At 36.7% G+C, this 12777-nt stretch overlaps 1 protein-coding gene across 1 annotated transcript in view; it reads right to left on the bottom strand.

Moving 5' to 3' along the window:
- Positions 1 to 12777, bottom strand: part of LOC308196820 (uncharacterized protein) — a 460768-nt gene that overhangs the window by 394816 nt on the left and 53175 nt on the right. Inside the window, exon 2 of the mRNA XM_080596449.1 lies at positions 10477 to 10604. Within this exon, the coding sequence (XP_080452575.1) occupies positions 10477 to 10604 (128 nt within the window). The remainder of the gene's footprint in view (positions 1 to 10476; positions 10605 to 12777) is intronic.

Below are 12777 nucleotides of genomic sequence, written 5' to 3'. Positions count from 1 at the left end.
ACCTTTATTGTTTTAAAGCCTACATCTGAGATGAAATTCCACAGTGTTAACTGTCAAAGGTTAGAAATATGATTGCTACTTGTAGTGAGTATCTGAAAGATATTCAGTTGTATTTTCCCATAATCCACTCAATACTGAAGGAAAATGGAGGCTTACAGTAAGTGAAAGCAGAAAACTTCTAAAAACAAATCCATGGTGCAGTTATTTTCCATTTTCTCAGAAACTAGACCTCAATTTAAAGGGGAAAGATTTGTATTTAAACAGTTTTCTCTTGCCTTCTCTTGCCTACTCTATTTATGTAAAATTTGCCAGTAGTTTAGATATCTAAAACTAAATAGCAGTCTTGTACTTTATTATGGAGGAGAGGTATGACAGGTCAGCAGGAGTTTCTTCCTGCAGAAGAAGCTGAACCACACTGTACTTCCATAAAATGAGAGCACAACCACTTGTTTTAAAAAGCAACAATTCAATGGGTCAGGGCCTCAGGGAGGTAATGACCTGTATCTCATAAAACAGGTTGACCTGTTTCCTACATATTTTGCTGAAAATTCACCAGTGAACCCTTTCATAAGGCTAGCCAAAGGTTGCAAAAGTGTTTCTTTCAACACAGAATCACAACCTAGAATTCTCTTCAAAAACTAAATTTTTGCCTCCATTTTTATACAGCATAGCCACAAGACAAGGTCCAGGGATGCAGAATCAAGAAGGTCAGAAGAGTTAATGAAGCCAGGAGAGTGGCTACTGAGTTCTTTCTAGAAGGGAAGTCTTGGGCCACAGCCTCTGATTATTTCAACTAAAGTTTTATGAAAAGTGATTATAAAAAATAATAACAATACGTCATAATTACAGGCTGTGATGGGGCCCAGACCTGCTGTGCTATATTTTGCCACACATCATGCAACTCACAACAGCTCAGGAATTTCACTGGCTTTAGATTGGGAATGTTAATCTTCCTATCAATGCTAAGATATCAGTGCACTGTGCACTATTTGGGCATTTTCATCTGCAAATTGTTGTTGCCCTGGAGCAGAATAGAGGCAATCTCTGCAGCCAGAGAAAATGTGCTGCTGTCTGCACACAGGATGTGATCTGTCTGCCACATATCACAGTTGCAAGGGGGGGAAAAGACAGTCTTGTTTCCAATCAAACCATCATCAGAGCTCCCACTGATGGCAGCAGCACCAATCTTCAGCTCAGCTGAAGAAAAAAATGAAAAAATTCTTACCAGTGATACAAGACTTAATTACAAAAGTCTTGAAATGTACATTGATGATATTTGATTTGCAAAATTCAGTTACCCTCATCACAAGCAATAGCTTCTATGGTTTGGTTCTCTTCCATTATAAGACAAAATAAATAAATAAATATAAATAAATAAAAATAAAATAAACATACTTCCATGTGTATTTCTTTGTTCTGAGAATCCGAAATAAATAAATAAAGGTTCTTATGCTCATTAACTTTGTTTTCTTTTTTAAATATCAGCTTCTACTTCACCGATTCAGTGATACAGTATGTAAATGAGGCATGAAATGAAAAATCCTTGCCTTCCCAGTGGGACATCGCTCACGCGTACTTGCAGAGTGCCAGGTTAAGCTACCTACTGCCAGAAAGAGCCACACAGGCTACCTAGGGCTGGGAAGAACTGTAATCAGAACAAGGCTCAGAGGACTCAGCAAAGGATGCTCTTCTCCCATTTGCTGTTTGTACCAGGGCTGATCACAAGAGCAGGGCCTGCAGGCAAGAACTGCTCAATGTTCTTTTTAAACCTTGAGAAAGAAGAAAAAGAACAACATAGGGACGTTGGCCTGCAAACCCTCTGCCACAGTTCACAGATATTGTCACTCTTCTGATGGGATGTTGACCTTTCACCTCTTCTGTGCTAGGAGCTCTGGGAGAAATCATATGACATAAGCACATGACCAAAGACTTCTCTGAATCTACCTTTGGTTTAAGCCATTTAAGCCATACATAGACTATAAGCTTTCTCAGAAAATAATAAATAAACAAAATAAAAAGAAAGAAAAGAAAAAGTTGAAGGTTAGTTACTTTGAACCAAATATTCCATTTCTATGAGGCCTATGTAGCTGGTGTCTTTCTAAATGGAGTGCAAAGTTGAGCATCTTCAGTAATTTGTACCAATGCAAGAATTATTTCATTGTTTCTATCATTATGGTTTAAAATCTCCCTTGCATTAATATGATTAAAAGTAAAACAATGTCTGAATGATTTCTTACATCGGAATTGAACTGTTTCGACAAATAAAAATACATATATATATATCCTGGAAGGGCCAGGAAGCCTTTTCTAAACTTCTAGATGCAACAAGCACAGTAGGGAATGGCCCTTGTGAGGAGACTCCCTGAGTATCTATATAGACCAAATAAGAAAGAAGTTTTGTTACCATCTAAAAAACGGTCACGTGGTGAAATTCCATTAAGCAGTATTGCAACAGCTTTTGGAATACATGCAACATACTCTAACTTTTGCTGCCTCTAGTTATAGGTAAAATGAGCAGTTATCACTTAAACAAGGGTGCATTGGAATACAAATACAAAACTCCAAGTATATTTCTGGAATACCTGTTGATGAAATTAATAATAATAATATTTAATAATAATAATAATAATAATAATAATAATAATAATAGTAATAATAAAGCTCTTAAAGCTATTACAGAATTTGTTGTTTCGAGATCCAGCCATACATAAAAACACAATAGGCTCTGTTAAATAAAGACAAAGGAAGAAGCAACACTTTCTTAAAGACATGACTGCATGAAGCAATGCTCTGCATTCACCAGTGTTTGTAACTCTGGCTTGCAGAATAGCAGCATGTTCCTCCAGAATTAATACGGTGACCCCTGAACGTTTATAGTTCAGGTATTTTTCTTTTTGGTTTTAACTCTTTTTTATTTCCATTTGAATGTTTTGGAGGGTTTAATTTAATACATGGCACCATATTTCAGGAAGCAAAGAACCAGGATGGGTTTAAGTGTTATATGCACTCTAGCATACTCTAGTGGTAAGGTTTCATTGTGACTGCAGTCAATAGATGACAGTGAACAACGGAGCTCTGCAGGTGCTTGGAAACACATCCAAGACATACCTGAAACTTCATTTAAATACAGTTTGCATAACCATGTCTACAGAGACAAATAACAAAACAGGAACAACCTATCTGAATGCACTCGATGAATTCCCACTCATCTGCACAGACACACATTGTTATTCATAGGAATGTCACAGAAATAACTGGAATCACAGTTTAGATCAGGTCAGAATAGAAGGAGTTTATTACTACAGCTATAGGAGAGGACAGAGAGCAGCAGAGTGACAGGCTCTGCCCAAATGGGACAGTTACAGAGCTTATATACCTTGAGCTTGTAAAACCTGTCCTTCGCCAAAACTGGGTTAGATAAGCAGGATATGATAAATAACAACAGCAACTGAAATCCTTCAGATAAGAAGCCTCTAGACAGCACATCCTTTTACAAATAATCCACTCCTTTGTTACTTAAATCGTGCTGACTGGCAAGACCATTAGCTGCAAATGTTTCTTAACTAGTGAGGCCTGTGAAGGCCTACGCTAAATATTTTGCTTCTGCGGGAAGCTGACTGAGATAGTGGATATCCTGCTTGGTATTCAAATTTGTTTAAAAACCTAACCTATAGCTTTGATCCCCCAGTGATTTCTGTCCTACATGGCTCTGTGGTATAAAAATAATCTATGTGTTTCCTAGGGCACTGGAGAGGAGAGCTGGATAAACCCGGTACCAATGCCCCTCTGAGTTTTACTCCTCTATGCCATCTCTGTCTGCAGGCCACTGAATAAGGATGTCAGGTCTGTGCCACAGAAAACTGACACATTAGGGAAACTCTGTCTGTCCAAGAACCGTGAATCAAATTCACTCTTGCCCTCCAAAGACTAGCAATTGGCATCTTGCAGATACAGAGCATGGCTTTCATTCAGTTGTTGCCTGAACTTTGGAGGAACATATTGCCAGGTTTTTCTCCACAAGGAAGGCAATGTCAGTTTCCATTTCACTAAGGAAGCTGTGCTTCTCATAGGAACCCATGGCTCCAGGAGATTTAGAAGAGCAGATTTTATAGGCTTGATAATATTACTTCCAAAAGCAATAGGCAACTTAAAAGAACTCCTTAATCTGTGCTAAGTTGAACTGTAGATATCACTTACATTTTAGTACAGCGGCTAGATCAAAACGAGATTGAAAAAATTAGATAAACTTAAGGAAAAACAATTGATAAATAGAAGTTTAACTCTTGGCTTTTGTAAAATTACATATTAGCACCTTTCAAGAGAGAAACGTTTCAAAATCGAAATGTGAAAATGTTCATTTTTGAAATTAATTTTTGCAAAATTTTTTGGGGTGTAGCTTTTTTTGTGTATATATTATTGTTATTATTATGGGATATTTTTCAAATGAAACTATTAATATATGTTAATTTCAAGACACTGCCAGTACACGATATGTTTTTTGTTTGGCTGGTTTTTAATCTCAATAATTGCCTTTAAAGTGCACCTCATCCCTATGCAGAAAGTGTGGCAATAGGTGTGAGTTTTGCCAGTGCAGCAAATACTAATAATATTGCAATACATTTCTGTCTACTGGTACTTTGCTCAACAACCTGTTTTACGCTTGTCTGAATAGTTTTGCAGCACAAAGTTTTATTTTGTTTCCTATTTTACAGAGTATTTAAGAAAAATATGCATAGCTTTATATTTTTAGTATAGATCTGGAAAATTTTTAAAGCACTTTGAAGACCATTTCCATGTTAGTTTATTATCTAAGTAAAGAATGGTGAACTGAACGAGCTTTGCTAACATATATTCTTCAGATCATCAGATTCATCATATTCTTCAGATCATCAAAGGCTCCCAGCTTGGCACTGTAATCACTCTGTGCCCTCGGAGGCTGGGAAAAGTGGGATGGAGAGAGAATGTAGGTAACCAGAAAATCCAATATGTTTCTGGAAACGCTCTTCAGAGAAAGTTAATTTGTTGCTGTCATTGATTTTAGGTAATTTTAAGTAATTTAAAAGATTTTAAGTAAAGATTTTAAGTAATTTAGTGCTGGTGAAAGGTACCAGCTAAAGAAAAGTAGACAAACAGGGAGCAGTTTGGATACAGCAGCCTTCTGACTAGCTTATGGTAGTCTCTGTGCAGGCACTTCAGGGGTGGATGGAGGCTCAGGGAACTTGCCTGTGCCTGCAGGAAGGAAGGGGACCTTCCACCTAGGCCTCCCCTCTTGGCTTTGCCAGCTGGCTCTTACCTGATGGCACTATGCTTCTGTGGAACACGTGCTTTTGGATAGAGAGGCTTGTTCTTACAAAGCATTTTTTCAAGGTACAGGGATCCTGATGACAATTGAGGCCCACAGATACTTTTGAAAAATAATTATTGCCCTGGAAATACCATTTAGTCTTAGGAAATCAGTTTTGCACTAGGTGTTTCAAACACATCTTAGATCTTTTTAACAAAACAACCACTACCACACACACACAAACACACAAGAAGGCTAGAAAAACTTTCCAAAAATAGTTTACAATGATTTGCAATAGAAGTTACGGAGCTCAAGTCCTTGACCTCCCGTTTAGTTTCTGTATTATTTATACAGCTATATTCCCAATATTTATTCTATCTGTATCAAAATGACATCACATGCCGTTTTCTGTTACAAATTGGACTTAAATCAAAGCTTTCAGCTTCAAACCATTCTGAACAGTGGGAGGACATATTGATTCCTGTAAGCCAGGATATCAGGTTTTCACCTCTTCAATGTGTTACTTTCTCTACAAAGTAGAGGGAACTGTCTAAATGACTTTAAAATGCAGACTGTGTATCAAAATAATACAAGATACTTTAATAAATAGATATAAAGCTCCTTAGCTCTTGAAATTCCTATTTTCAAAAGACATGACAGAAAACTACCTAACCTCTCGACATGGCAATTTCATACTAGTGGTTTCACAGCCATCTGCTTCTAGAGACAACAGTGCCTCAAAGTTCAAATTCAGCCTCCACCCTGAACTGAAATCTGATGCTTTTGAATAAACACCATGATCCAAAATATGTCCAGAGCAATAAAAGCAGGGAAAAGAAGGGTGGGAAACTCTGCAGATGAACCATCCCTCCGGTTGTGATGATTCATGGTTTTGTCTTGAATATATTGCTCTCATCTGACACTGCCTTTGGACTGGCCTTGGGTTTCAGTGGCTACAAAATATAAATCAACTGTACATGATCTGTTTATAGTTTAGCAAACTGTCATGGTTATAGTAAGACCAGGAAGAACAAGAAAAGTATGGAGAAAAAAAATGATTCAGAGATTGTCAACATATGGTCATGGAAAAATAACTGTGCTGGTTTCCTAGCAAAAGAAAGGAAGGTTCATAAATGAGAAGAGAGGAGTTGTTTCACTTCAGAAGTTACAGGGACTGAAAGTGACAAATTTACAGATCTCTGTATACAAATTAAGCACTGTTTCAAACAGTGTAATCAAGAACCACTCTGCATAATATAATATTAGTAATCAGAGATGTACAGAGGGCAAGATGGCTGTTTCACTGAAGTAGAGATTTCAAAATGTATATTCATTCAAGCCCTAAGTGAAGACTAAAGTCTTCAGAATTCTTAAAGCAAAAACAAAAACCTGTCTTGTTAAAACCTGTCTTGTCAACAAAAACCATGTATTGTTAATATCTAGTAGAAAAACGAAAACAAAAAGAACATGAAATTACACTTCAAAATGTGAAAACAAAGTGTTGCATTATTTTGATGTTGCTGCAGCTTTTGACGTTCATACTAAACAAAATTTCAACAAATTCAACATACGTTTTTATTTTTTGTTATTGGCAATGGAATATTGCCCTGACTAAGTTTCTGCAAATAGTTCTGCTACAGGTTTAGAGGTCATAATCTCAAACTAAATGAAACAATTTTGTTGCATCCTTCTGTCTTTTAATGGTTCTCAGCAAAAGGAACACCAGTAAGTCAATCAATTACTGTATATGTGGCATATAAACCTTGTATAAAAAGTAAACTGATTTTAAATAACTCTGAAAAAAATAAACAAATCCAAACAAAAAATAACAGGATAGGTCCTTGGATCTGCCGCAGTTTAACTGATGAAGGTATAAAGGAATAATAAAGCTGTCCTCCACCAAACCTGAGGACTTAATTTTTAGATCATCTTCTGAGCTATTGGAATTGTGCTAGAAGCAATGACCCAACAATCTGCTATTCATCTTTCCGCACCCTGTCAGCATTCTCTTTTCCTACCTGTGCTCACCACACCCTCCTGATTACTTTCCTAGACAAAGAAAATCTCATTTGTGTATGTGCCAGTTAAGTTTTTACTCCCTTGTCACTACCAAGCTGCTACAAAAAGACCCAAGAGAAATCACGTAACTTTTTTCACACTGCTCTTTAAAATTCAGCAACTGTACAAACATTTCAGCATTTCACATTGTCCTAGAAACTTTAATGTTAAAACACAGAATCATGATATTAAGCATAGGAGATGCTGATTTCTTAGCATTATCTGCTGTATGAAACTCAAGAGCACCATAAGCTCAGCTTTCACACCATTCATTCTTTTTCTTATTGTTATGGGGAAGGAAGAAGAGAAAGCGGAGCAGATTTCAAGTCCTGAATATAAAAAGTATATTATCATTACAGCTTTATGGGATAACATGATCTTTGACTGCATTAGAACACATTAAGAATTCATTAATAACATGATAGCTGCAGTTTGGGTTTTTTTTGTTTGTTTCTTTGTTTAAAAAAAAAAAAAAAACAAGCATGGAAAAGTATGATTATCTTTAAAGGTAAAATAGCATAAAAGTCATCACCAAGGTTCTTGGTCTTCAATATACCAATAAATATATTTTGTTTCCTAAAGAGCTATTTAAATGTCTATTGGATCCCAAAATTACACAATTAGCTGGGATGTCATAAGACTGCTGAATCAAAACAAACACAAAACTTTGTTTAGGCTGCTTCTTTAGACAACTGATAAACTAAATACAAAGATATCACATTAAAAAGAACATTCCTGTTACAAAGTAAATGGGGAAAAAAAAAAAAAAAAGTTAGCCAACAGCAGCTTTAAAATGAGTGCAACACCAAGAGCATGACAGAGGTGCTTTGGTGACGGGGAGATAAAGGCATTAACGTATACTCTCCTTAATATTCCTCTTCCTGCCCCCTGTTTTGCCAAACAACTTTAGAAGGTATTCTTTTACTGTGATGTTGGCTATTTCCTCTATATCCACCCTGATTTGGAGTCCTTTCTGTTTTCACGCCTTCTCTGTCATCTCAGTTCTTGCCATTTTCCTGTAGGTCAGCCCAGTCCTAGCTCACCATCTACACTTGCCTTGGTCACTTACCTCCAGTATACAATGTATGTACCTACATAAACACATTTCTAGAAAATAATATACTAGAAGAAAACAAAACTCAAGTTTCAGCAAACTAGACCAATAGAATCCTTCCTTCTCCCTTTCCTAAGCTGTTGGGTATTTCTGAGGTAGATTTTCTCAAAGGCAATGACAATCTTTGCATCAGGCTTGTGTGCAAAGCTAAAAACAATGAGACTTCACATGGATCCATTTGTAATACAAATAATTAGTATTACAGCAAGAGTTCCATGACAATGAGACTTCACATGGCTCCCTTTGTAATACAAATAATTAGTATTACAAACAAGAGCTATTGGCAATCTGGTTTGCATTGTGAAGTAGTCAGGTTTGTCACTGGACCCAACCCACTGGACACAGTTAGGCAATCAAGCAACTTCTCTCATGGAAATAGCTCCTCATCACTGAAGCAGAAATTTTGTAGTCACTGAAGCAGGGGCTTTCTTCAGTCTTAGTTGCAGCCTATCTAGTAGCTTCAGACATAATTGATCTTTCAGATAAAATAAATAAATAAACTTCCTGTCTGTACCTCAAGCTGACAGTATTTGTAAACACATGTTATTCTCATTTGCTAGCAAACATTTCAAATTGCAACCTCTGTGGAAAGGGCTTAGGAAAACTGAGACATTATTATTTTTCCTTAGGCTCCTGACAGATATGCAAGGAAGGCTCAGCTATTATGCACACTGCCTTATACTGAAAATATACTTTTGTCTGTAAAGATACAGAAAACACATTACATACTCATGCCCAAATAGTTTAAGGCAATAAAACTGGGAAATCTTTATAACAGCAAAACTGTAGTTTATTTATATTTTTTAAGTATACAGATTCCCACTTTCTGGAAACCAGAGATATCTGAAAGGTTCCCCTTAGCATATCCACTGGATTGGCAAGATGGTAGAAATGATCTGTCCCATGGCATAAATCTGTAGATACTTTTCTAATGAACAAGAAGGTCCAGCATACACTCAGTAAGGCTCTTGATATAAAGTCTAACCCTCTTTCCATTGCACAACCAATACAATACTGGACATTATGGCACATCTGCTGAAGAACTTGTATCATGTATGAAGAACACAGTATCATATTGCAGCTGCTTATATACTACTCCTAACCATGTTGCATCCCTTTGGCCAACTCAGTGCTTAAAGAATGCTTTTCTCAGTTGTCTACATCATCTTTGAATTATTATTTACAGTATTTACTCTTCTACAAAATTTGTGAGGAGATATTTTTGATTCCATTTAGATCATGAAAACTTGTCATGTCTTTAATAGTTAGGTGTCACTGATCACATTTTTTTAAAGGAAAAAACTTTGACAAAAAAAAAACTTTGTCAGTATTTGCATAGGTAAGTTTCTCAACAGCAACTGCAGTATGAGGGTTGCAATATTTTTTCAAGACTATGTCTTTTTCATTACCAGTTTCAGACGTATTGTCTAAAATGTTTTCTAATATCTACTGTAACTCTTGCTGCAACCAAGTGTATAATCTGTGAACTCTAGTGGACTTGTTAAAGAGAAGCTATTTTGCATAAAGACTGTAATGAGCCTAGTTTGGTCAGTGATGCACAGAGACACCTTTCACTGAATTTTCTGGAAGCTGATGATGAGAGCCCTTGGTCCAGCCAGATTTGCTGTACACAGCAGTGTAAAGCAAACTAATAAAGATTGCTCTTTTCCTTCTGGAGTTTTTTATGATTTATTCTAAAATAAAAGTCAGACGCCAAAACCAACAGCCCTCTTTTATGTGCAAAGGAGTTTACAATAGAAAAAAAGCAAAGGAAATATTGCAATATACATTTCACAGATGAAAAAGGAGTTACAAAGCAATTAGGTGCTTTACCTAAAGCCAAACAAGAAATACATTGCAATATTAGTGACTAAAAAATACCTCAGAAGCCTCCAGAAGCCAGAATGCTATCACTCTTGCTAGAATGCATGAATCTTTCTGGTACTGTAATGAGTCTCTATCGATGATATACACACTGTTGCAAAATGCCAACCACTAAGGAAAAGGAAAAAGTACTTACCTTGTTGCAGCAAGGTCCATTATTCCCTCTTCTGACAAGACTGAAGAGAACAGTTTTCTCTTGTCCCAGGGTACTACAACTGCTGTTCTGCACCACAGAAGTACTCCTCTTATTTCTGGCCTCTTTTGCTATAGAGATAAGAAAAGATCACTGTTGTGGACTGTAAAGATTTGGCTTTGTTTTGCTCTCATTTTCACATGAATTGGGAGTTCATGTCTTCGCAGGCACAATTTTTCAGTCCTCCCCGAAACACTACAAAAGACTCACAAGAATCCCACAAGAGGAGCTGTAGTATTTTCCAGCTACAACCTTGTCATGAGTGCTGTACCCAGCATTGGACTAAATGTGAGAAGTTCGTTCACTCCTACAGACTACCGGCAATGAAAATAATACCTAAATTCTCCTTTAGGTAATGCATTAAAGACCTAGAGATAAAATAAAGTAGATTAAGAAATGGAGTCCTTGTTCACCTTTATATATCCTTTATTGTATCAACTGCAGGTAAGCTAGAAAGAAAGCAATGCTCTTACAAGTTCTTCTCACTCTTTCCTATGCACCATTTAACTTTTACAGACAAATAAACTTGTAAAACACAAAACAATGCAAAGTTAACTTGATCAAGTGTTTTATTTGCCTTCATTAAACAGACAGTGTTTAAAGAGGGATCCTACTGAGGTGGAAAATGATTTTGATATCACCAGAATATGTATGTCTGAACACCCAGGTAGGATTCCATTTTGAAGTTTTACAGAATATCACTACCATGAATACACAGTAAAGACATATTAGAACAGACAGCAAATGCCCTTTTCAGTGGAAAATACAATGATAATTAATTCATATAAGCCAAAGAATGCAGCATAATTCATCTCATCAACAGCCTATTGATAAACATAATGCAAGACTTGAAGTGCCATAATGCACTGTAAAATATAAATGAAAATAAAGATCAGATTTGGAATTATGTAAGAGTTACTGTAACAGGTTAGTATAGAAGCCAGATGCATGTATCTGTTGTCAAGGACACGCAAATTTATGTATCCTTAACTATTCAATATGGTTCTGTTCTATTAAGAACAGAAAAATGAACTGTGTCAACACACAGACAAGCATGGGAAGGTACATAACAAAGCTATGACAGGATGAAAATTTCTAAAGCATTCATATTTGTCTTTTAAGTTATGAATCAACATTTTCAAACCAATTTTTTCCATCTGTCCATGACTGAAAACTGACCAAAAGCCTCAACACGTACTGCAAATATTTGTTTTCTACTGCATAGTGTGAGTGCCCCCACGATCCACCTTTGACAAATGGCTTGGACAACAACAGAGGCAGAAATGCAAGTGTAAACAGCAGGACTGAACAAAATGACACAAAACTTCCTGCGAGGACATTTGCCACAGATTGTTCATGCAAAAGAGGACCAACAGCAAGATTAAATAACAAGTGAGAGATTACAAAAAACTTCTGAAACAAAGAAAGCCTGAAAAGAATCGTAAAAGCATGACTGTTTGTAAGAGAGAGGAGGCCCTGAAGTTGATGCAGAGGTAGTCAAACCCCAGTTTGTTGCTGTCACAAGGTGTCCCACAAGCAGCACATCCACTGTGACGGCCTGACAGGGGCACCTGTCTTTGCACACACTGTGAGCCAGGAGAGGGTGACCCCCCTAGTGCCAAGCAGGGAGCCACACCCAGGGTGGGTGTACAAGACTCAGGGTCGGGTGGAGGGGTCTAAGCCTGTGTCTGGGGGCTGAGGGTATTAAAACTTCTGTGGTTAGTTCTACAGAAGCATTTAGAAATGTGTGGGCATTTAATAATCTTTTGCAAGTGTCTATAGAGTTGTGGCTTCTCTGATATCGATCCTGAATGTATAGTTCACTAATTGCCTGTTAATTACATGTCGTTAATTACTCAATACAGTGCTTCGATCCTGATTTAGTTAAAACTACGTGATCTGAGCAGCGGTTCTTTGTGACACACAGTATCACATATATCAAGACTTTTTTTTTTTTTTCTCCCTATCATTTCAGCTGGACAAAGTCTATATACATAAACTCCTAACAATCCAAATATATATCCACACATATATACATATATACCTACTTTGTCAATTTTCAGCTGGTGATAGGGGCATTTTTTGTGTGCATAATATCCCACACTTCATAGGAAGACTTTCGAACCTGAGAAGCAGCAATTCCAGAATTCCACCTGCTGCAGTCATATAACTACCTTTTTTTTACAATTTTACAAGTTCTTTTTTTTTTTTAACCTTTTACAATTTCATCAAAATTATTTAGCT

Source organism: Anser brachyrhynchus (genome assembly GCF_964034855.1).
Source record: "Anser brachyrhynchus genome assembly, chromosome: 6".
NCBI lineage: Eukaryota > Metazoa > Chordata > Aves > Anseriformes > Anatidae > Anser > Anser brachyrhynchus.
Note: the sequence above shows the minus strand (reverse complement) of the source record. Positions and strands in the feature narration are given on the sequence as shown.